Consider the following 25,097-nt stretch of genomic DNA (forward strand, 5'->3'; position numbering starts at 1 on the left):
ATAGTCAAATTACTGTGGGGGTGCCTGGGTGGCTCAGTTGGTTAAGCGATTGCCTTCGGCTCAGGTCATGATCCTGGAGTCCCTGGATCGAGTCCCGCATCGGGCTCCCTGCTCGGTGGGGAGCCTGCTTCTCCCTCTCCCACTCCCCGTTTGTGTTCCCTCTCTTGCTGTGTCTTTCTCTGTCAAATAAATAAATAAAATCTTTAAAAAAAAATAGTCAAATTACTGTGTATCTAACACTCTATCCTGTCTCACTGTGCACTTTCTCTTCATTTTCCGGATGAAGGTACTGCGGCTCAGAAAGTCACGTGGCCAAGCCCTTACAGCTAGTGCAGAACTGGGATTATAATCCAGGTCAAATTCTAGAGTTAGTGTTTTCAACCAATACACATGGCTCTCAGTTACTGTGTGGTTATATTTACTCCAATTGCCATATGGATTTCTTGCTGTTGGTGGACTACCCTTGTTCATTTGCATGGCTGAGGTAATCTGAGGAAATTTATCATGTTGGCAGGAGAAAGAATGTGGGTAGAAGAGCACAGACAAGAAATGTCAGCTGGCGAGGCCACTGTTAAATCAGCAATCATTTATTTAGCAGTACTTTGCATCAGGCAGTGTTTTAAATGAACAAGATATGGTTCCTCTCAGTAACTTACCATTTGTTAGGAGACAGATTCAAAAAGAATATTCCAGTTGATCCTTAAACAGTGCACCCCTGCACAGCCAAAAATCTGAATAACTTCTGACTTACCCCAAACTTAACAGTACAGTTATACTAATAACCTACTGCTCACCGGAAGCCTTACTGATAAACATAGTCAATTAACACGTATTTTGTGTGTTATTTGTACGATAGACTGTATTCTTATAATCAAGTCAGCTAGAGAAAAGAAAATGTTATTATGGAAATCATAAGGAAGAGAAAATACATTTACGGGACTCTACTGTAGTCACTGAGAAAAAAAATCCACGCATAAATAGACCCATTCCATTCAAACCCGTGATGTTCGAGGATCAACTATATGCTACAGTGAGAAAGGGCAATGACAAAGCAGTGAAGGCTTCAGGGAAGGCTTCACAGAGGGAGATACTTGAGTGTCTCTCGAAAGGCAGTTGGAGTTGGAGTTCCCAGCGGAGGCAAGAGCTTGCGCCAAAGTGAGGAGGTATGGCACAGTTCAGGGGTTGGTAGTATTGGTTGGGAGGTTTGAAGTGAGGCTGGGGGTTTCTGGAGATCGGGCAAATGGGCTCAGATCACAAAGGGTCTCCTTTTCCAGGCTAAGGAATTTGGACCATTATCTCTGATCAAAGAGACATTTTCAGGGATTTTAAACTGGAAAGCAATATGTCTGCACTGGATCCTTTTCATATGCTCTCCATTGTCTGCTCAGTCTGTACTTTCAAAGGCTGACCTCCATGGATGACATCAGTCCGTGTGTTAGTTTCCTAGGATTGCCAAAACGAAGTGTCCCAAGTGGGTTATTCGTTCACAGTTTTGGAGGCTAAAAGTCTGGAATCGAGGTGTCAGCAGGGTTGGTTTCCTCTGGAGTTTCTGAGGGAGAATCTGTTCATGCCTCTCCCCTGGCTGCCAGTGTTTGTTTGCTGGGTGATTCTTGTAGGTCCATCACTCTAACCTCTGCCTGTCTTCACATGCCATTTTCTACCATGTCTCTGTCTGTCTTCTCCTTTTATAAGGACACCTGTCATATGGGATCTAGCTTATCTTGCTCCAGCATGAGCTCATCTTAAATTGATTACATTTGCAAAGATCCTATTTCCAAATAAGGTATAGGTACCAGGGGTTAGAACTTGAATATATCTTTTTGAAGGGACATGATTCAATCTACAATAGTCGGCAACCTTGCCCTTTGAGTTTTGGTTGGGTTAGGCCATTGGGGAGCATGGACAGGGGATGAGAGGGAGGGAAGAAAATAAAGTTAGAGAATTTATTCCCAAGCTCTGTACTTTGGGGTTACCACAGAATGCCTTCCTCTGTCATCTGAAGGTCATAACTCTTGAGAGGTGGCCCTCTTCACAAAGAAGTCTCTCTCTCATTCATAATTGTTTTCTCCTCTTGCCTCATTAGGCCTAGGAGTGGTAAAAATACCTCATTGTTACCAGTCTGGGAGTATTTTATTATCCCTAGGATTTCCCTACATTCTGCTCAAACCTTTTGTAATCACCTCCATATTAAAATGTCCACAAATTACCTAATTTGAGTGTCATCTTATTCCTATCAAGATCTTGATGGAAACAGTGACAATATTTTTATTTTAGAACAGTTGCTTAGGTAGCAGAGTAGAATATGGATGGAAAAGGAGGCAAGAAAGGAGGCACTGAGACCAAAGAGGAAGACAGTATAATAATTCAGATAAGAGATGACTGGACCTGAACTTGGATGATAGCAGTTAAGATGGAAAGGAGAGGAGGAATGCACAAAATATTTGGAGATAGAATTAATGTGGCTAGGGACAGCTTTTATAATGAATCATTCATCCTCACCAAATACTTATTAGATAAGGGGAAATTCTATCCTGTAGATTATCTGGCGCCGATTTCAAAAAAAACGAAGATTTACAGATCAGTAGAAGAGAGGCAAGGAGGATAGGTGCCCCCCAAACTTTTAAATAATGTGACATGGAGGCAGGCTTGGTGGAATCGGGAATGATTCGAGTTTTTAAGGGTTTCAGCGTCCTGTCCCACTGGGTCAGGATGGCGTTTCTGGCTCCATCCCATTTTCCAGGGCCCATGAGGCGGTACTGGTAAGGAGTACAGGGTCCAAAGAAAACTTCCCAAGCTAGCCTGGGATCCTTGAGGAACAGAAGAGGGATACTGGGCTTTGCGCCTATGCATGCAGCAAGGTCATCCAGGTACAGAATGAACTCAAGTTTGTCTTCACTGGTGTCTTTCATCACACCCCTGAGAGGAAAAAAGATGGATCATTTTTCATTTTCAAGTTATAAGTCATCCCTCCTCCCACCATTTTGTTTCTTTTTATCGGAGTCAAACCATGTTTGGGAATGTGTTTCTATGTTGCAAAGAAAAAAAATGAGAGGAGTTTATCTACAAAGGGTATTTGTGAGGGTAATTAATTTTGTTAAAGGGAATGGTAAAAGGAGGCAATTGGGAGAGGAGCTCCAGATAATGGTTTAGGTTCTTGAATTTGATATGAGGGTAAAAATCTGGTCAGTCCAAATACAACAGTTGAATGAATGAACATGATCAGAAAGCATCACATATATGGCCACCTAAATTATTTTTATTGATGTTAATTGTGGGCCATCTGTGGTGTACCAGCTCTGAACATGACACAGATATGAGTGTAATGTATATGAAAGCTTTATTCCTACCTATTTCTGCTGTTAGTAAACTTTCGTAATGTCCCAATGTCATTCATTCACTCATTCATTCATTTATTCTTTCAATAAATAAATATTAAGTGTCCATCACGTGACAGGCATCATCCTAGGTGCTAGGGGTCCAGCAGTGAATAAAACAAAGGCCTTGTCGTCAAAGCACTTACATTCTAGTGAGGAAATTAACAGGCTATAGAAACCCCCAGACGGGGCACCTGGGTGACTCAGTCGGTTAAGCGTCCGCCTTTGGCTCAGGTCATGATCTCAGGGTCTTGGGATCGAGCTCTGAGTTAGGCTCCCTGCTTAGCAGGGAGTCTGCTTGTCCCTCTCCCTCTGCTCCTCCCCCCGCTTGTGCTCTCTCTCTCTCTCACTCACTCTCTCTCAAATAAATAAAATCTTAAAAAAGTATTGAGAACTCCCCCAGCCAAATAGATACATAATGAATCAGGTGGTAATAGGTATTATTAATAAATATAAAGGCAGCTGGGGGGAAGATGCAATGAAGGGACTGGCTGCCGCCGTATTTATACAGTGTTGTGAGAGAAGGCTTCTCAATTATGAGGTGATATTTGACAGAGTGAGCCTGTAGCTATCTGGTGGGGAGAACATTCCAGGCAGAGGGAATATAAGTGCAAAAGGGCTGTGCTTGGCATGTTTGTGGACCAGGGAGGAGGCTGGAGTGACTGGAGCAGTATGGGCGAGGTGGGAGGACAGGAGGCAGTGAGGGTGCAGAGCTAGCTGGTTGCTCTGGAGGGCTGCAGAGTTGCAGGGAAGTTTCTGGGAGTGAAATGGGAAGCAATCAGAGCGTCTTGAACAGAAGAACAGCGTGGTGTTGCTCACTCCTGCTGTGGTGTCAAGATCTGACTGTAGAACAGAGTGGAAGCAGGGAGACCAGAGCAGGGGTGACAGCAAGTGTCCTGGTGAGAGATGACAGTGACCTGGTCGGGGGTGGCAGAATGAACAGTGACCAGTTCATTCTGTACCTGGATGACCTTGCTGCATGCATAGGTGCAAAGCCCAGGGATAGCTGGAAGGGTCTGGATTCTGGATTTATTCAAAGGTAGGCGCTGACAGTATTTGCTAACATGGGGTCTGAGAGAAAAAGAGGAGGAAAGGATCACTCTAGGGTTTTAGACGGACCAACTGGAATGAGTAGCGAGTGACGAAGAAGGGGAGAGAAGTCTCACAGCAACCCATGGGCAAGATGGGTGGGGCAGTGATGGGGGTCGAGAGTTGGTATTTAGACATATTCAAATTGAGATACCCAAGTGGTATGGGAGCGATGACTATATGAAGGCATTTAAAGCCCCAGGCCTGGAAGAGGCCTCCTAGGAGTGAGTGTTAATGGAAGTGAGAAGAGGTCTGAGGGTTAAGGTCCGGGTTCACCAGTCTTTAGGCGTGAGGAGGAGGAGGTACCAGTAAATGCAGGGAAAGAGCATCCTGAGAGGCAGGAGGACAAAGACACAGTGGAGTTCTGGGGGTCAAGGGAACCCACCATTGCCATCTGCTGGGGGTCAGGCTCTCTGCTCTGCTGAGGTGATGTGGTTGGTGCCCCCACTGATACATCTAAGGCCACAAATCCAGTTGGTGGAAGACTTAAGATTAAAAACATATTCTTCTGACCCTAGTGCAGTGATATCCAACCTGCTGTAGCACTTCTCTAGGAATGGCTCTTATACTGAGGATGTGTGTGTGTGTGTGTGAGGAAATATATCGGTAGGTTCTGCTGGAACAAGCTGCATGTCATGCATGTCATACCTTTCTATGAGTTGTTCCTTTTTAGTAGCCTCAGCCATCAGTTTTTGGGATGGAGGTATCTTACAGAGTCCTGTGAGAAAAATTGGAAACACATTAACATCACATGTATTTTCCTTTGAGTTCTCCTCCTCCTCATTTCTGGCCCCCCACTGCTCTATCCTTAGGACATGTAACAGTCAAAGCTTAGCCTGGAATTAGAGGTAATCTCTGGAGGCAAAGTCCTCCTCCAAACCCACTTAACTAGGGTCATCTACTGCCAGAATTATGATGGACACCCATGGCCCAGCCCTCAGCCTGCATGGGCCCACTGGTCATCAGCACCTGCTCCAGCTCATTTATCTGCTCACACATCACATATATTCATATATAATATTATTTGTATTCTATGGTTTGTATATGCCTGTTTGTATTTATATGTGTGTGTGAAAGCCATTCGTTGGTTAAATGGAAATACTAACATTTGACCTCATTTTTATAACGCTGCTTTGACATGTCTTCACTTTCGTCACACCAGGAGCCTCAAGCGTGGAAGCGCCTGATGGTCTCTCGGCCTCACAAAGCTCTGACTGCTTGAGTGGTGGTGAGGATGTGCTCCGTTTCAGCCTCTCACCTACACAGTCCCAGGGCGTGGGCTCTGCTCTTCTGGCTAGGAGCCAAGTGCTGACTCCAGAGGGTGGGGTTACTGGGTACTTGAGCTAGGTCTGACTTCACTCTGTAGTGTACTTGTCACCAGCATCACTTTATCCTGTAAAAAGTGGGCAAGACTTTACTTGGTGTTTCCCGGATCGTCCCCGGAGGCTCTCTGGAGAAGCATGTAATTACTCCTGGGGTGTGATCTAACCGAGTTTCATTTTGTCAGCTCTATCATTCTGATAGGCATTTTTGACCTCATTATAAAACACTTATAAAAACCCCACCACGTACTTAAGAATCTTTTGTGGTTTTAATATAATCAGATAATGCTGTGAAAGCACTTTAATTGGCCTTAAAGAAATAAAAATTTGTGATCGCTTAATGGAACTGTGTGGATTTGATGTCTATTACATTTGAACAGTGTGAAAGAAGTTGATACTCCTTAGTACTGCATTATATCCTATTTATAAATTATTGGTGATTGTTTTTATCCACTAAGGATACATATCTGCTAAAGGATAGCTGGTTGGCGAAATTGTGATTGTTGTTTATATTTAAAAAGTCATACAAGTGCAATTGTTTAAAATGTTCACTAATCTAAAACTTGCCCTGCTTTAACGAGGTATGATAATAACAGCTGTCAATTTATAGCCTTCACTCTGTGCCAAGAAGGGTGGTGAGTGCTTGGTGGACGTCCATCCTACAAAATCCTTGTGAAAGAGGTTTCATTATCCCCACTGTACAGATGAAATGGCTGAGATTCGGAGAGGTCCTCACAAAGATAATGAGTTTTAGAGTTAGGATCAGACCCCGGTAGCCCTGACCCCATCACTTGTGCTCTTACAGTGAAAACGGACAATTTGGTGTCCAGTGTCTAAAAAATTTTTTACAGGCATTTCTTAAAGGTTACCATCTCCCCAGAACTCAACTTTATCACACAGTGTGCATTATTCCAATAACTTTCTTTGGAAGCGGCACAAAATTCTACTTCTAGAAATAAATGATAAGATTTAGAAGCAAATAAACTAGATTAGACTAGAGTAGAAGAGAATAGAGGATCCTGAAGCTTCAATAATTTCAGTTAATCTGAGAAATGTGATATCTTGTCCAAATTTATTCCATCCACAGAATCAAAACCTTTTCCCCACTCTTATCACGTTAGCGATATAAGAACATCCATGGTAATATTACCCATATATGAAGTTAAGTATCCATTAAACTCTTTTGATATTTTATGTTACTTTAGCTCATATCTGTTCCATTTGGGCTAAATCACAAAGCACTAATTTGAAGACTCAGTTGATCACGTAGGGCTTTAAATAGAGTCAAGTACCTTTGAATACTCTTGTGGCCCAGCGTGCTTGGAGCTCTGTGCTCGCTAAGATGGATCCTTTAAGGCTGACGAGGCCAATGATAGCTAGTGTTGTTCTCTCTAGGTTTGAAGGAAAGACCTGCTTGTACAGGAATATCTTCTTTGTACAAAGGCTTTTAAGAGGTTCTTCAAGAAAGGGAAAAGAAAATGTGTATCCTGTAGCGAAGATCACAATATCGATGTTTTCTTCCACTGTTCCATCTTCAAAGAGAGCAGAGGTTTCTGTAAATTCCTTCAAGCTGGTTTTCATGGTGACTGTCCCACAAAGGATACAGGTTGGCAGTTCGTCATTCACAATGAATTTTGATTTTTTCCTTTGACACAGAAGAGAAAATTATTCATTGTAGTTATATCTGTGAGATACTTGAGCAAACTATTTATTTGGTCAGTTCAAGGAAACTATCTGCCAAGCCAAGGGAGTGAATTTACCAATGTCGAGTTTAAAGTTTCCTATCCAACTTACTGTTGCAATAACACGTTTTGTGTTCCTACTTCCAGTAGAAGGCATGTGGACAATGTTTAAACCTATTCTTTCCTGCTTGGGGTTTAAAATTCTCTTGAAGTTAATTTCTGGAGCAATGCTTTTCTTGAAGCGTCAGGATCGAGTATGCAACAATCCATTTAATAATCAGTTTTGGGTCTCACCTCACCCAGGCCTCAAAGGATTGACATTAGGCAAAGAGGAAGTTACCAAGAAACTTTTTGAATAAAAATAAAAATCTGAATCGATTTATGCTGATAAATATTTTCGTTGTGAACATCATTCTATCTAATCACAACAGACATAATGTCTTTGTAAAATTGACATATCTGGGTACCCGGGTGGCTCAGTTGGTTAAGCGACTGACTCTTGATTTTGGTTCAGGTCATGGTCTCAGGGTCATATGGTCAACCCCACATGGGGCTCTGCGCTGGGTGTCGAGGCTACTGGGAATTCTCCCTCTCCCTTGGCCCCTTTCTCCCTTCCCCGGTCACACATGTGCACACATTCTCTCTTTCTCACTCTCTCTCTCTAAAAAAAAAAAAGACAAATTATCCATTGCCATTAATTTTCTTTATAAGTTGAGAGCTGTCTTACCAAAGAAAAATATTTGGGTCAAGCATAAAATAAAAGTCACATTTAATGACCTAATATTCATTTCAAAGGCTTTCTTTCTCTTGCCATGTGCAACTTTATACAGATATATATTAAAATATGTAATTCTAGGAATTCCTGTTGGAAATGTATCATCTAATCATTCAGCCAGAGATTTATTAAAAGTTATTTATTAAAAGTTAGCTGGCCATCTGTACTTATGATGCTGCAAATATTCCATTTGTAGATGGCAGCATTCCAAGATTCCTCAAAGCCAATTTTAATTTCCTGATTTTCAAGCTCGAAATGTAAAGTTTTTATTCTACGTTTTCTCCTAGCTTAATGAATTACTTACTACTTTTGTTACCAGAGAATATTCCCATTTCAAGGACTGCTGTGGTACCTGATGGACATTGTCTTAATTAAGGAGCTAAGCTCAGAACAGAATAAACAAAGCAGCATGATAATTATTGAAGATTTTGAGTTCTGAATAAAGCAGAATGAAAAATAATTTTCCCATTAAATAAAAAAATTTAAGTACCCCTTTGTGATACTTAATCCATAATTCTCATGGTTAAATCTTTTATTCAATTCCCTCTCTTGAATCCAGTTTAGTACACACGAGGGCAGAACTTGTGCAATAAAATTAAGGTATCTTCTTGTAATCACCATAGTAAGTGGGTAGCCCCCAACTGAAGAGCGGTGGAGAACCCAGGCACCAGTTCTGGTACTGAGAAGTACCTAAAAAGTAAGGAAGGATAAATATATATACATCATTTTGTAGTATTTTTCCTTGGTGTATTTCAAATGTTGTTATAACATCTGTCCTTTTTTAAAATTTTATTTCCAGTTAGTTAACATACAGTGTTATATTAGTTTCAGGTGTACAATATAGTGATTCAACAATTCCATACATCACCCAGTGCTCATCACCACAGGGGCACTCCTTAATCCCCATCAGCTATCTCACCCATCCCCTCAACCACCTCCCCTCTGGGAACCATCAGTTTGTTTTTTATAGTTAAGAGTCTGTTTCTTGATTTGTCTCTCTTTCTCTCTCTTATTTTTTTTCCCTTTGCTTGTTTGTTTTGTTTCTTAAATTCTACATATGAGTGAAATCATTGGGTATTTGTCTTTTCCTGACTGACTCATTTTGCTTATGAGCATTATACTTTCTAGCTCCATCTATACTGTTGCAAATGGCAAGATTTCATTCATAACATCTGTTCTTAACTGGTAAATTTGTACATAGATCTATAAATGACTGTTTCTGTTGTTGCCGTTGTTTTTGTAAATCACTTTTATCTGATCTATATATCTGTTAAGTATTTTTATCATATTCACTATAAAAAATTATAGGACTAGTAGATGCACTATTCATCTGGCAGGTTTTTTTTTACATCTAAATAATACAGAATTTAAAGCGATGTTTTGAAAAAGCTATTTTAACTGAGTTAAATAAAAATCTATTCTTTCCAAATCGAATCATTGTCCTATAATTTATGTTAAAGTGGAACAGATTTCTAATTTGTGAATCTACGCTTGGACATTCTAAAATCATTACAGACACTTCGTGGGCAGAGTAAAGGTTGCTTTTATTTTAAAAACAAGCATGGTCAGAAAACAACTTCCCTTTTCTATGTTTCTATGGGGGTTTCGCCAGAATTGCAAAGGGAGAGCGTAAAAGAAAGATAATTGGTCTGGGTGGAATCGTTTGTCCATTTGATCTTGTTTCTGAAACAGTGCCTCTGAAGGATGCCTAGTGGTCTGACATCCATACAATTTCCTAGACCCCTCTTGGAGATGGTTCAATCCGGTCACGTGTGGATTTGTTGCACTCATGCTGTGTCCACATGATTTAGCCATTGCCACTGTGTTTTATAATTGTCATACCTCTCTCTGGCCACCAGAAATGATGGTAGGGTGAGGGTGTGGATTCACCCAGGTGTACCTGAGCTGCCGTTCGACTCAGCTCCACTGCCACGTCCCCTGCAGTGTTCCCAAGACCGATCACTAACACGCGCTTGCCTTGAAAGCCTTCTGGGCTCTTGTACTCCTGACTGTGCAGGATCTGGCCTTTAAATTTATGAATACCTGAGGGGAAGGAGGGATCAGAAAATCAGAAGTATCTGAAGCTGTAATTCCCTAGGAGGCAGGCATGGGGTCTGTAGGAAGAGGGAAGTTCCAGAAATATGTCGGCCTTTTGCTCCTGCTGCTAATTGCAGGAAGTAGAAGCAGCACATCATCTCCCTCTCCACTGGATTCTGTGAGCCCAGATATAGATTTAGTACAACCTGCAGGAGATTGACAAGTACAGAAGAATTTGTATTCCACATGAGTGCTCCCTTTGAAAGCAATTACTTGGGGAAATCAAGCTCACTGCAGACAACAACAAACCTTTCATGCATGACCCTGAACATCGTTAAGCAAGAAATAGACTGCATTTTACCCAAAAGATATAGTCTATGAGAATATGGTTTGTGTACATAACATATTTACAGATTGAATTTTAGTTCAATTACAATTTTCCACAAAAGAAATTTTGTGGCAAGTTCTTTTGTACATAAAGTAATTATTTTTGTGGTTTAAGCTTGTTACTTATACTTAATGTAATTTTACTTTATTATATGCTTAATGCTTTATTATACCGTGCGCTCGTTTATACTCTTTTCTTACATTATTTATATTTGTGTTACTGACCACCTTTCAAGTTCCTAACACTCTGTTAATAGAAGTATCACTATTATGGTATTTATGTATATGAGAAGGGTTCTCAAATATTTCTTCTCTTGATTTATTTTTGGTGACTATCTCCTTGGCATCTATAAAAGACATAAGCCATGGATTCATATAAATGAAGCCTGGTAGTAATAGAAGAAGTAGAGGTGTTTCCAGTGGCGGCTGCAGCCACGGGAATTACGAGGTGGCAGAAGGAATAAGAGTGATGGGGGCAGTGACCGTCAGACCCACAGATGGGTGAGACGAAGCTCTGACAATGAATCTGAAAGGGAAGCTCTGCAGTTCAGAGGGTTTGACAGCTTCACACCCCAATACTTCAAGTATTTCTGAAATTTAAAAAAAAAAGACGAAACTAGGGGTGCCTGGTTGGTGCTGTTGGTTAAGTGCCCAACTCTCGGTTTCAGTGCAGGTGGTGGTCTCAGGGTTGTGATCTCAGGGTCATGAGATCGAGCCCGCAGCAGGCTCTGCACTCAGTGGGGAGTCTAAGACTCTCTCCCCTGTCCCTCTGTTCCTTCCCCCACTCTCTCTCTCTAAAACAAATAGACATAGGGGTGCTTGGGTAGCTCAGTCAGTTAAGCGTCTGCCTTCAGCTCAGGTCATGATCCCAGAGTCCTGGGATTGAGTCCCGCATCGGGCTCCCTGCTCGGCGGGGAGCCTGCGTCTCCCTTTGCCTGGGGCTCCCCTGCTTGTGCTTGCTCTCTCTCTCTGACAAATAAATAAATAAATAAAATCTTAAAAAATAAAATAGAAATAAATCTAAAAAATAAAAAGATGAAACTGTCTCCCAGAATATATCATTCTCCTATCATATATTGATTGATTGATTTACTTAATAACATTTATTGCACAGGTAATATGTGTAACACAATATTTTAATTGGATTCTTTGCCTCCTAAGGCCCCCCAAGCTGGAAACTGAATACAATGCTGGCCGTATTCCAAGGGACACGTTAAACCCACTGTGCAGGATTTGCAAAGAATGTGTATGCAGACCCGTTTTGGCAGGTGAGAATTCCACCACTGAACCACCCATGCTGCAGACCCGTTTTGGGATCCCTAGCACCTCACTCACTTTTGGGGATTGGAGTTGAAGTGGCCAGGAGCTGGAAATTGGAGAATTTCAGGAATGAACTTAAAGTACTGTGACGTTTTCTGTCCCCTGGACATGGGGGCACGTTTGAGGGGCTGCAAGGAGACCACTGTGAGACCTTGACCCTCGGAGTCCCTGAAGCCTGGGGCCTGGTGTTTGACCCAAGCTTGACAGGCTGTGGCTACAGCTGCTTGCAAGGGGAGCTGGCTGCCCTGGTAGCAAGTTTTTCCTCCCCCAGCTCAACATCAGTCTTACAACTACTTGTGAAAGATCCATGGTGATTAGTGAAAAGCAGAAAAGGCATCTTTTTTTTTTTTTAGAATCTTTTGAAGATTTTATTTTTTTAAAATTTTATTTATTTGTCAAAGAGAGAGCACAAGCTGGGGGGGAGATGCATAGGGAGAAGTAGGCTCCCCGCCGAGCAGGACTCGATCCCAGGACCTCAAGATCATGACCTGAGTTGAAGGCAGATGCTTAACTGACTGAGTCACCCAGGTGCCCCAGCAGAAAAGGCATCTTAAAAAGAGTAAACCTTGGCCAGATGTCAGAGGGGTTTTGACAGCATTTGAAATCATTACCCAAACAGTTGTAGCTCTCTTGCATTCTGGTCTAAGTAAAGATTGACAGAAATTCTGGTATTTATTCCCAAACTGTTCAGATTTTGGCCAGGGCTTTGTCTTCCAATGCCTTGTCATTTCCTTGAGGAAATTGTATGATGACTTGATGTTATTTTTTTGGATTGCTGTCATGTTTGAAATATTTACTTTACCACTGAAGGAGTACAGGACATGCTACCCAAAATGTGCCACTTTGATATATTTATTATTTTCAAGTGAAGGATCTTGAAAAACAGCAAAGGCAGGGAGAGGCTTTCTCTGAACTCCCCTCATCTGCCTTGGAAAGGACTCCTATGGTCATAAATCTCTTCCCTGGCAGTTTCATCAACCAGGGAAGATCGGTTCTTATATCACAGAAGAGGACCGTAGAAGTCTATACCCAGACAAACGTCACAAATGATCGTATCTCCCATCCACTCTTCTAAGAGCCCATTCATCTTTCTAGAAACATTTGCTCTCCCCTGGATGGCCTACATCCCCTCCCCTTTCCCTATAAAGATGGTATATAAACACTCAAATCTCACAGCTTTTTTTTGGTATTCATTATTTTCCTATGGTGCCCCCACATTAGTATTAAAAATTAATAAATCTGTATACCTTTCTCCCTTCTAATCTGCCTATCAAACTGAGGAGGGTAGACGGAAAGTCTTTTCTCCCTTACAAAACAGAGCTGTGCATTTCAGCATACATATATGCAGAGTGGGGGTCTTTTTTTTTTTTTTTTAAGATTTTATTTATTTGACAGAGAGATAGCGAGAGCAGGAACACAAGCAAGGGGAGTGGGAGAGGGAGAAGCAGGCTTCCCGTGGAGCAGGGAGCCCGATGCGGGGCTCGATCCTAGGACCCTGGGATCATGACCTGAGCCGAAGGCAGAAGTTTAACCGACTGAGCCACCCAGGCGCCCCACCCATATTTTTTTTTTACAGAAAAAAGGCAACGTCAGCCAGGACACATGTATGTACATCCTCCTTTTTCTAAACCAGAGCAATAAGAAACTTTAACATTAATAACTTCTAAACTCAGGCAGATGGAACTTCAATTTAATGTTTCATCTGAATGGAGTGGGGGTCGTTTTAGAAAGAAAGAGATTATAATCTTTTCCCTCAGAATAAATTGAGGGCAGGGAATCCTTAATAGATCCAAAGGACATTTTGTATTGCAGTTCTAATAACACTTATAGAGTGATTACATGGATTTTTCTCACAATAACCCTTTGAAGTCTATACTATTTTTACACATCTTACATATGTGGAAACAGATTTGTAGGGATTATGTGATTTTTGTGACATCACACTTGTCAATGAATAGAGAGCTGGGAACTTACTTCAATTAATTAATTAACAATTAATTAATTTGTAAGTAGGTTCCACATGCAACGTGGGGTTTGAACTTGTGACCCTGAGATCAAGAGTTGCACAGTCCACTGACTGAGCCAGCCAGGTGCCCTGAGAGCTGGGAATTTATCTATCTATCTATCTATCTATCTATCTATCTATCTATCTATCTATCTATCTATCATCTATCTATCATCTATCATCTATCTATCTATCAAGATTTTATTTATTTATTTGACAGAATGAGAGACGGCAAGAGGGGGAACACAAGCGGGGCTCCATCCCAGGACCCTGGGATCACGACCTGAGCCGAAGGCAGACGCTTAACGACTGAGCCACCCAGGAGCCCCGAGCTGGGAATTTAAATGCAAGTACTTTGATGCAAGATCCTGGACTTTTAACGTCCGTGTTATGCTCCAGTACCCTCCCCTGTTTCTTCCAGTATCATTCTGTCATGGCTTTGTGCACGGTAAATTGCATTGTTGTTACTCAAAGAATGAATTCATGTTACAGTTTAGCAGGAAGTTACCTTTTACAAAAAAATCTTAATGAATTGTGCTCAGCCAGGTGCTTCCACAGTTATTCTCTCAAGTCAGATTTGCAGCAATCCTCCTGGAGGGGGTAGTTATTCATCCTTGTCTTACAGGTAAATCCATTAGTGCTTAGAAAGGTTAAGTGATTGGCTTAAGGCCATATAATTAATAAGTACCAGAGACAGGATTTAAATTCCAGTTTTATGACTCCAATTTTGTGCTACCTTTCAAGCTATTTTTTTTCCCCTCAAATGACTTAAGTGATTGAGTTTGCCCTGGAAATAGAAAATAATTATCTTTAATTTGGCACCAGTAATTTTTTTTCCATTTCTTTTTCTGCAAAAGAGTGGGTAGAATTCTTTCATGCCAACACCCATAAGTTCCACTGAGCTGTTCTAGGTCCTGTTCTAGGTCCTGTGCTAGGCACTCCATGGCTAGCAGCTGATTTCATCCTCAAGCAACCCTAGGAAAAAGGTGCTATGAGTACTTCATTTTACAGGTGGAGAAATAGGGACTTAGGACACAGGATTTGCCCAGGTGCCAATAAACATCAGAGGCACAACTTGAACTTAACCACATGGTAACCACAGGGCGAGGCTGCCTCTACTCGGACTATGGAAATGATTCTTAACCTTTAGTTTCCATCAGAATCACATTGCTGGGGAAACATTAGGATTCCAGGGTCCCAATTTCGGAGGTTCTTATTCTGTAAATACCACATTAACTTGCTTTTAAAATAAGCACCTCAGGTCTTGGTGGTTGTTGGGAAACACTGTGCTGAGGTCAAAGCCTACGTCTATCATTACACTAGTTCTCTTCCTTCAGGCTGTTTTCATAAAAGACTGTTGGGTAACTGACTTCATTCAGTAAGCACATATTAAACATATACTATTGTCACGGAAAATTACTTCAAGGTTCAGCTTTCATTTTTACTGTATTTTCCTTTTTCTATTTGACATCCGTGTATGGGGATGGGGACAGGGAGAGGAGAACTGGGGACTACTGAGCACTTCTGGAGTGCCATCCCCTCACTTTGGGGAAGTCTAATGCAATATAATAAATGCATCATTTGATGCCAAGGAAATGCAACATTTAGGGGAGAGAAGTTTTCAGACAACTGGGCAATTTAACACAGAAACATCAAAATCTTAATTTTTTTTTTTACAGAAATCTTTCTGAAGGGTATTATATATTTTATGTCCTAAAACTAGAACATACTGATAATTCAAGGTCATCCTTATAACCTTCAATTATTACATTGCCCTCTTATACAGTGACACCCTCAGGGTCTGCCGAGGGGCATGGGGCTTAGTCTGCCTTGTCACTAATTATCTCTGGAACGCTTTGCTGCTGTGGTTTGTTCATCTTGTATTTATCGCCCTAAGGTTATGTGTTAGGAAATGCACTTGAATTCCATTTATCATGCTCACAAAGTTTAAAGAGATTTATTAATAATTGATCAAACACAATTAGGCATTCACATCACTCATCTATAACTAACGATCACACTTGATATGTGGTCGGAGAGTCACTCTTACACACCTTTTGTGTGTGGGAGAGGGATGCAGAACTCGTGTCTGCGTTACCCGCCCAGGGGTTCCCACCTGGGATACAGGAGGAGCTCGAACTCTGGGGTGGGATGGCTGCCGAGGCGGGAGTTATAACAGAGGGGTGGATAGTTCTTAGTCTGGGGGAATCACATGGCTCTTAGGAAGCAGCTCCTTCTGAACAGTTCTCAAAGGGTTCATACCAGTTCCCAATAGGTCATGAGTCACAGCGCTGGTAGCTAACGTTGATGGAGTGCTCCTATGTGCTCTGTCCTCCGCTGAGTGTTTTACATGGATGATCTCATTGAATTCTCTATGAAATGGAGTCATTGGGTGAAGTTTACCCAAGATTCTGCAATTAGAACCGGGATGTGCTCCAGGCTGCTGACTTTAGGATTTTGTTCATAACTAGTGTGCTAAAGGTCACTTATCATCAAGGGTCATTGCCCTGAGGGAACTGGAGCAGATCAGACCTCCTTAGAAAACTTCCACTGTGTCCACTCACCAGGATTCCTCATTCTGGGAAGAAGACAGAGGAAACTGGGGTATCTGTCCTGGTGTCCCGCTGTCACAAATCCTTCTAGAGTCTGGTCGTAAACTTAGACCTCCTGAGGAGGATTGCTGAAATCTGTATGTGTGGATTTCTTCCTTTTCCATAATCTGGGCTTTGGGGCAAAAGAGAAGGGCACACCAATACTTCTAATGCAATCATTTCTTCCCCAGAGATCATTAAGGTATAGAGAAACGTTTGCTCTCGAAATGATCTCAAACTACCTTGCGATTCTATTATATGTTTGCCCAGTCTCTTTCCTTGGAACCAACTCTTCCAGATTATACACTTTTAAACTGCCACAAGGATCCTCACCGCTCAGTACTTGCCTGATCTTCTGCAATAGCATCTTTTAGTCAGAGTCTAAGTGAACTGAGGGTAAGCCAAGCCAAACCTGACAAGACACTACATTCCAAAAACATCAATTATTTGATACTTGTAACACATCTCCCCGTAGAAACTTCTTTCTAAAAGGTGCTTCTATATTTCTTTAGTCCAGTGCCATTGTGTTTTTAGCCCACAGGCTTGCTGCAAGTCTGAAGTCCAACCACCATTTATACAATTGCTTCTTCGCAAAATTATGCGCCGAAGTCTCACTTGATCCCTAAAACATTTGTTTAAAGTGGGATAGTTTGTTAATTTGAGATTACGTTGATAAGATTTACAAACATTTTGTTTTTTTTGTTTTATTGGCCCAGGTGTGCAAGTTTTATTCTTCACACTCTTCCTTAAACGTTCTTTCAATTCCTTAATGAAGTTTCCAAACTTCACTTACTCAATTGCCTTTAAAGCCACTTATAAGTGACAGAAGAAGAGTAGCTGTACTACATTTTAATAATCCTCATTTGATCTCAAAAGATGGAGATCTGCCAATCATCAGTATAGCTGCCTCTTGAACAACAATGGGCTTGAACTATGTGGGGACACTTACACATGGATTTTTCTCAGTAAATACCATACAGTACTATAAATGTATTTTCTCTTCCTTATGGTCTTCTTGGTAACACTTTCTTTTCTCTCGCTTACTTTGTTGTAAGAATATGGTATATAATATATAACATACAAAATATGGGTTAATCAACTGTTTATATTATTAATAAGGCTTCCAGTCAACTGTAGGCCATTAGTAGTTAAGTTTTTTGGGGAGAGTCAAAAGTTATACGGGGATTTTTGACTATGCAGGGGGTCAGCATCCCTAACCCCTGAGATGTTCAAAGGCCAACTGTACATTTCAAAAAATGTGCTGTTGGAGTCAAAAGCGTTTCCAAAAGGAATTTCTAAAACTCCTTTGTGGTGACAGCCTTGGTATAAGAGATGTGTGGATTATTATTGTGGTGACTGTTTTGAAGGATGAAACTATTTCTTTGGATGTATAATTGCTGCTCTGTTTCTTAAAAACAAATCTGTCAAGTTTCTTTATACTCTCACTTCCTTTAAGTTACTGAATTACAGATCACTCCTGATTCAAATGACCTGTAATTCAATGACAAAATTCAAAAGCTCGCATTTTTTTTTTATGACACCTCAGCCTTATGTGATCATTGAACTTGAATCAGACAGGCATGATAAACTTCAGTAATGGCAGCATTTATATTGATAAGTAAATAAGAAGACACCTACATAGTGCTTTATACCTTTCAAAGATCTGTACATATTATTTCTTAGGGTGAACACAGAGTCGTCTCTAATCATTAGGAATTATTTCCAATTCAAAAAATGACTTTCTTCAAGGAGAACCCAGAAGAGTAGACATGGTCTCAGGTAGAAATGACTCACCAGGAAAGGACTCCAAAGGTAAATGGGGATTCAGGTAATGTCCGGTGCAAACCATGACAGCATCAAAGACAGCTCGTTCCTGCTTCCCCTCGGTCTCTGTGACAACATCCCATTGACCGGTTTCAGAGAAGTCTGGACGCTTCGTTATACTGCACACCGTGGTCTGAAAGTGGCAGACAAACACTCACTTTCTGTCAATCACCTTGGGACCTCATGAAATGGCTGGTATGGTAACCATGTTTGTTATTCCATGTGGGCCAAACCTGTCTCAGGGTAAGAGGTCTGTCAATATTGGTTTATCTTCCTGATAAAGAAATTAAGTAACCTGTACAAAGTCTCAAAAGCTGTCCTAGTGCAGGACCCAAAACATCTGCATGCCTTCACTGGAAGGAAGAAACACTTAGTTCTTATTCCCAGTGAGGAGATGAGTTACAATACCGAATGCATTGGGAAAATGTAGGAAGAGTTTTGGCTCATTATAATTTCTGTGGTTCAGATTCCTAGTCATTTCTTCCCAGCAGGTTTCATGAACAAAATTCATTTTTCCTTTCGTCTCAAGAAAAAAATTTCTAAATCGCATCCCAAATAAGAATTTGGATTCAGAAGAGGACTCAGAAAAGTCGGTATCTTAATGATTTATTTGAGTAAAACATGAGAAATGGGAGAAGTGAGGAGCCTTTATTATCTACCTTATTCAGATAGAGATAAAATCAGGAATAAATTTACTTAGGATCTCCTTTCCATTAGATTGCTGAATGGGCAGCCCCCATTCATTAACCTTCCATAGCCCAAGTTGTCTTACCCTAAACCGAATGTATTTCAGAAGGTCAAAGTGCTCAGCAAATTCTTTGAGATAGTCCCAAAATTTTCCTTGGTTCATGAAATTGGGATAATCTTCTTGGAAGGGGAAGTCACTATAACATGACATTTCTTTGCAGATATTTGTCATTAATGATCTGTAGACCCTGGTCATCCCATCTTTAGAAGTTTCCTGTGGTGAAACATAGTTAGCTTGATGGGGTGGGGGAGGCAGGAAGAAAAAAGATTCCATTTGTAATTCCAAAGAGTTCCAGGAAAACAGCATTGGATCTCCATGTTATAGTTGTCAGAAATCATTGGTGAGATTGGAATTATTAAACACAGTATCCTTCTCAAACTACAAAGAAATTAACAAAATTTAGCAGGCCTCTCCAAGACTAACATTGCCATTCAGTGATTCCATGAACATGGGGCCTACGGTCTGACTTGCTTATTTTTTTCTTCTTTTTTTTTTGCCATCCTCAATCTCTCCACTCATGAGGACTTCTTCCTCTTGCCTTTGCTCACAGAACTGCTCACTGATTTTTGTATTTATTGTCTAGGTATATTTTCTTTTTCTTGTTTTTAGATTTATTTATTTATTTTAGAGAGAGAGAGCACATATACAAGTTGGGGGGAGGAGCAGAGGGGGAGAGAGAGAATCTCAAGGAGACTCTGCACTGAATGTGGAACCCAATATGGGGCCTGATCCCATGACCCTAAGATCATGACCTGAGCCAAAATGAAGAGTTGGACGCTTAACTGACTGAGCCACCCAAGTCACCCACCATGTATATTTTCAGTCACTTTCTCTTTATTGGCTCCTTCCCATCAGCACTTATACTGAAGACTCTAATTTTATTTTATTTTATTTTTTTAAGATTTTATTTATTTATCTGACAGAGAGAGAGAGAGCACAAGTAGAGGGAGTGGCAGAGGGAGAGGGAGAAGCAGGCTTCCCGCGGAGCAGGGAGCCCGATGAGGGGCTCGATCCTAGGACCCTGGGATCATGACCAGAGCCAAAATCGAGAGTCAAACGCTTAACTAAGCCACCCAGACACTCTTATTTTCTTTTTCTTTTTTTTTAATAACTCAAAATTATTTTCTAAAATTTATCTGTATTACTTTAGAGTGGGGGAAGAAAACCAAATCAACCGTGGGGTCAAATAGCAGAAGGTACAAAAACCAGACCCAGTGTTTTCTTTCCACATTGACATTTGGTGGCTCAATCAGGGTCACAGTACACCAGAAGAAGCTTTTTCCCCTAGCACACTATAATCCTAGGGTTGTGACCATACCTGCTTACATACATTTGCTATTTCTGTTTTCTTCACCATGTATCAAGGACTGGCCCATGCCACCTTCTCCATGAAGGCTTCCCTCATACCAGTTTGAAGTACTCTCCTCCACCATGAGCTCCCACTGAACGTTGCTTTTCAATTACTACTGAAACATCCAGTACTTAGGCCGCCTATCTTCTGACACTTTATACTCCACCAATGGGACGGATCCTTAGGTCCCTGCTGAAGATCCTGCTACTCCCAGTTACCAGGACCAATCCTGGTCCAAGGCAGGTGGTATTTAGCCACTTCCAGCCCTTACTTCTATTGCTCAAGTCACCTAACAGCTGGCCTAGCCCTACGTGTAACCCCCCCAGGATGCACATTCCACTCCTTAGAAGGATTGATCAGTGCCTTGGCTCTTTTTATTGTGATAATGTGAAAGCTACCCAACCGCCTACCCCAACCTTTCAGGGTCTGGATTCTTGCTTCACTCTTGCCAATTCTCTTCCCAAAGACCTGAATAATCCTGTGGGCTGGAGCTCCACTCCCTGATGCCAACTTCCATCCTTCCAGAAGCGTCATCTGCTCCATATTCACAAATGCCATTCAGCCTAACCTATGAGACACTGTTGCTTTGTCTCAGAATGTCCATGGTCTAGAAATCACTGTAACTTCCAATACTATGTTTGTGTATCAGACTTAACTCTTCCTTCCTCCCTCTTCCAACTGCCCCTGCCCTGCCAAGTCTCTAAGTTCATCACTATGCTGCACACAAGCCTGTGGTGTTGCAGTGAGCTGCTTTTTTAGGTGATCATCAAGGTAGGCTGAAGCCACCATGCATGAACAGGGACAAAGCAGACCGCCAGATTATGACTGATGGAGGTGGGAGGGTACAAACTACGCACAGTAAACTTCCATAGTCCCCCGATGTCATTACTTCTCTCAAAGCAGGTGGGCTCCAGGTCCTCATCTAAGCAGCACTTGATGGAGGACAGGCCACTCACACCAGCTCCAATCACTGCAACTCGCCTGGCCATGGTACTCTGTTGGGGCAAAGTTGGGCTGAGCTTCTTTATATGACAAGACTGGAAGGAACCTCCTGTCATAGAACTCAACTCTTATAGTGGTATACACACCCTCTTTGAGCTGAGACAGATTCACATTTTGGTTAAAAATGAAATCAGACTCTGGAAATCAGAGTGTTTGGTTTAAATCTTAGTGTCACTTACTAATAGTGTGACCTTGGACTAGCTGTCTTCTCTGGGCCTCGGTTTTCTATTGAGTACAATGGGAATGGAAATAATAATAATAATAATATCTTAAATATTTGTTATGAAATGAAATGATTGATATGTTGGAAGGATTGTAGAAGTGTGTCTCCTACATAGTAAGTGCTCATTTAAATTTAGTTCTTATTATTAATTAGTATAGTCAGGACCTTGATCCCCTTGAGACTTTATTTATTTTTGTTTAATTTTTAAACATGTTTTGTTATTAGTAGTAGTGTTTAAGTAGGCTCCATGCCCAACGTTGGGCTGGAACTCATGACCCTAAGATTAAGAGTCGCATGCTCTACTGACTGAGCCAGCCAGGTGCCCCTTGGGACTCTAGATCCCCTCAGTATTAAAAGGGCCCTTTGCTACCACCTAGTCCCTCTGGACCCTAGGAACTGCAGCTAGCAAAAATGTTAGTTTTATTCAAAGCATCTAGAGTCCTGAAGAATAGCTGGCCATGGGTCATCTCCTGCCATACAACAAAGATATTCCATGAGTTAAGGGCAGGCCTTAATCTTGCACAGAGGCAAGACAGACTGACCATAATTTAGAAGAAAGCCCCCAAAGAAAGTTATATGGGACATTCTAGATGAGGTCTTATAGAAATGTGGAAGCCCATGTTTGTCAGTAGAGACTGGAGGAAGTATGTGTCCCAGGGATTTATAGCCAGTTTTTCTTGGTATTATAATCTGGATTTCTGCAAACATCGATATAGCTTTTGTATTGACAGATGGGTTAACCACTCAGTTAATCCCAGCAAATTGGCTATGTTGAAGAATTGTCTGAGTTTTAAATGAAGTGACATTACTTATACAAAAGTGCCTACCACCAAATATTTATCAGTGTTCATTCCCTAATTGTCTCCCTCTTTCCCTCTCTTTCTCCTAGAAAAGACAGCTCACAAAGACAAAATTAATCAGCAAGTTTGGAAATAAATAGGCATATATACCTGTGGGTTCCTTTGGGTTGAGGAGTCGGATTTCTAGACAGCTTTTAATCAGAAATGAATGGCCTCCGCCAATAAAAACACTGGAATTTCCAGGCCACTAGGTAGAAGCCTGAAGTTGGTCCATCTCAGTTGTGCTCTGTCTTTGCAGTAATAACACAAAAGAAATTGTTGCTTAATTGAACTGGTAAAGTGCAAAATGGGCTACAGTGAATAGACTGGCAGCAAACTGATTCATTCAACAACGCACCCTGGGTATCTCTAAGTGCAGTTACTGAGTCAAGTGTGAGGGACCCAAAGATGAAGACCCGATGACTAAATAATAGTACTAAATAGACCCAGTGACTGTCCACAAGGAGACGCCACCATATGGAGAGATGTGGACACACATGATATCACATGGTACGTTCCTGTAATAGCAGCGTGCTCTGGGTACAGACGTTTGCAGCACTGTTGGGCTGTTTAACTCTGCCTGGAGGCCTAGTTAGAGACGCTGAGTGGGCTGTGTTTTTCTGGGGTGAGAACACCTTGTCTTTTACAGACCAACTTAAGAGACTGTTCAGGCCGCAAAAACAAACTGGGAATTTATGTCTCTTAAAATTACACAACACTTGCAGATTACAAATCTCCGAGTGAGGGCAGTGATTTAAAAAACAGGCTTCGAATCACTGAGGGAAGTTGGTGAGTGAATTGGAAATGGGCAGATGTGGGTTCTAGTTCTCCCTCCGCCTCTAACCAGCTGTATACATTTAAACAATATCTTTATTTCCCTGTGAGATTGTTCCCACATTTGTAAAACAGAGGTTTCTAGTAGTTTTCCCCTTTTCCCTTCCAGCCCAAGAGAATTGTTTTTATGTCTGAATGACAAGTATTTGGTACCAAAATAGGTGTGAATTGAAAGGTAGGAGAGATACTGCAGGCTTGAAGGATGGGGGGGGGGAAACGGTGGGGGTGGAGGCTGGGGGCTGGGTAGGGTGAGGACATAAGGTGTGTGTAAGCTCTTTGTAAACTAGAAAGGGTGCTATGAATGGAAGGTCCTCTGTAGCTCAAATGTTGCTTATAATGAGTTCCTTGGTAGAGATGAGCCCTAAACTATTGAACTGGCTTTTGAATGACATGAAAACCTCATCCCAAACCTGCCAGACCAGAAAATGTAGGAATCATTTTCGAGACATGGAGAGATTTGGGTGATTTGCAAATCATGCGGTGGATTATGATTTATTTGAATCTCATCTGTTTATATTTCTTATCATCACCTACCAATGCCCTTACATTGTTATAGAATTTCCTAATACCAAACTGTGGAGGATTTTATGTTTCCCAATGCCTGGCACTACCAGCTCATCCATCAGATGAAATCAGAGGTGAGAAGAGAATTATAGAAAGTCCCATGATTCTATGATTCCAACCAACACCTTTCTTTCAATGGTTTCTCCCTACAACCTAACTTTGTTTCCTTACAATGCTCCTTTGCTTTCTGACTTTCTCCTTAATTTAACCCTAATCAAGAGGCTCCTGAAGAAGAGAATCACATACATTTCTAAGGAATGCACTTACCAAGGAGAATATTCATCCGCTGCAAAAGCAGTTTCTGGAAACAGCTCCCCATTAAAAAAAAAAAAGACAACAGCAAAGAAGAATAATCCAGGACACTTACCTTGTTGGCACAGAGCAGATACTCTGACAAATTATTTCTCAAAGCAAATAGACAAAGACAGTGTTTGCCTTAAATTATTTTTTTCGAAACTCAAAGTCTTTGTTCTAAAAGGAAAACAAAGGAAAGCTGACTTTGATCAAGTGGTCTCAGTGAAACAAAACCATTTGCCTTCCCAGTCAGTCATCCTGGTGACAGCAGAAAGTGTCCCACTCACCGAGGATAAAAAGTTGTGTACGACAAGAGCTGGATACTTCCGTGATCTCAGGGGAAGGCTAAATGACGAGTTACAATACTGGCTTTGGAATCAAAGAACATAACTACTTCTGCCCCCTTTCCCCACCCTCTTAAACGTCACAGTTCCGGCAAAGCGGAAACTTCAAGGAAAGCTTGTTCAGCGGCTGCTCTTCTCATGGTAACCTTTAGAGGGCGCCAAAGTCACCTCCAACGTCACAGCCGTTCCCGAAACAGGCCTGCGGCTTGCCAAACACTTTTGCATCATTAGTCCTTTGAGCCATCATAGGGGCAGTCCAAAGAATAAAGTAATTTAGGTGACTGTCACCTCATCAAGTTCTTTCATGTCTAGAGCTCTCTAACCCCAGAAATATGATTTTAAAATCCAGAATTTATAAGGGATTTAAGCAGTGTCATCCTTTTAGAAAGGGTCAGCAGAGGGAGCTGGTAAAACGAGTTTGAGAAAGCATAAAATTAGTTTTAAATATTAGCCTAGGGAACCGTACAAAAGAATAATTACAGAAGCAACAAT

The 25,097-nt window shown here is 41.4% G+C and overlaps 1 protein-coding gene across 4 annotated transcripts; it reads right to left on the reverse strand.

Moving 5' to 3' along the window:
• Positions 1 to 571: 571 nt before the first annotated feature.
• FMO4 (flavin containing dimethylaniline monoxygenase 4) lies at positions 572 to 24,875 on the reverse strand. Of its 4 annotated transcripts, none has more exons than XM_035010827.1 (11): positions 24,549 to 24,875; positions 24,335 to 24,438; positions 22,681 to 22,816; positions 21,363 to 21,500; positions 19,179 to 19,367; positions 18,377 to 18,539; positions 10,143 to 10,285; positions 8,733 to 8,932; positions 7,078 to 7,430; positions 5,112 to 5,181; positions 572 to 2,916 (listed from the first exon to the last, which is right to left on the reverse strand). In XM_035010827.1, the coding sequence occupies exons 4-11, from the start codon at positions 21,492 to 21,494 to the stop codon at positions 2,496 to 2,498; spliced, it is 1,671 nt and encodes a 556-aa protein (XP_034866718.1). In that variant the 5' UTR covers positions 21,495 to 21,500; positions 22,681 to 22,816; positions 24,335 to 24,438; positions 24,549 to 24,875; the 3' UTR covers positions 572 to 2,495. The 4 variants fall into 4 exon arrangements, with proteins under 4 accessions (XP_034866718.1, XP_034866717.1, XP_034866719.1 ...); XM_035010826.1 differs by having other exon boundaries at positions 22,681 to 22,820; XM_035010828.1 differs by lacking the exon at positions 19,179 to 19,367 and having other exon boundaries at positions 22,681 to 22,820.
• Positions 24,876 to 25,097: the final 222 nt, after the last annotated feature.

Source organism: Mirounga leonina, unplaced genomic scaffold, assembly GCF_011800145.1.
Source record: "Mirounga leonina isolate KUSES-001 unplaced genomic scaffold, KU_Mleo_1.0 Mir_154, whole genome shotgun sequence".
Lineage (NCBI taxonomy): Eukaryota > Metazoa > Chordata > Mammalia > Carnivora > Phocidae > Mirounga > Mirounga leonina.

Coding starts and splice junctions, on each gene's coding strand:
- FMO4 (XM_035010827.1), bottom strand. CDS start 21,494: ATGGCCAGGCGAGTTGCAGTGATTGGAGCTGGTGTGAGTGGCCTGTCC. Junction 10,286..18,376: donor ACCTTTGGAGTCCTTTCCTG/GTGAGTCATTTC, acceptor CCTTCCCCTCAG/GTATTCATAAATTTAAAGGC. Junction 7,431..8,732: donor GGATTAAGTATCACAAAGGG/GTACTTAAATTT, acceptor TCTGTGTCAAAG/GAAAAAATCAAAATTCATTG.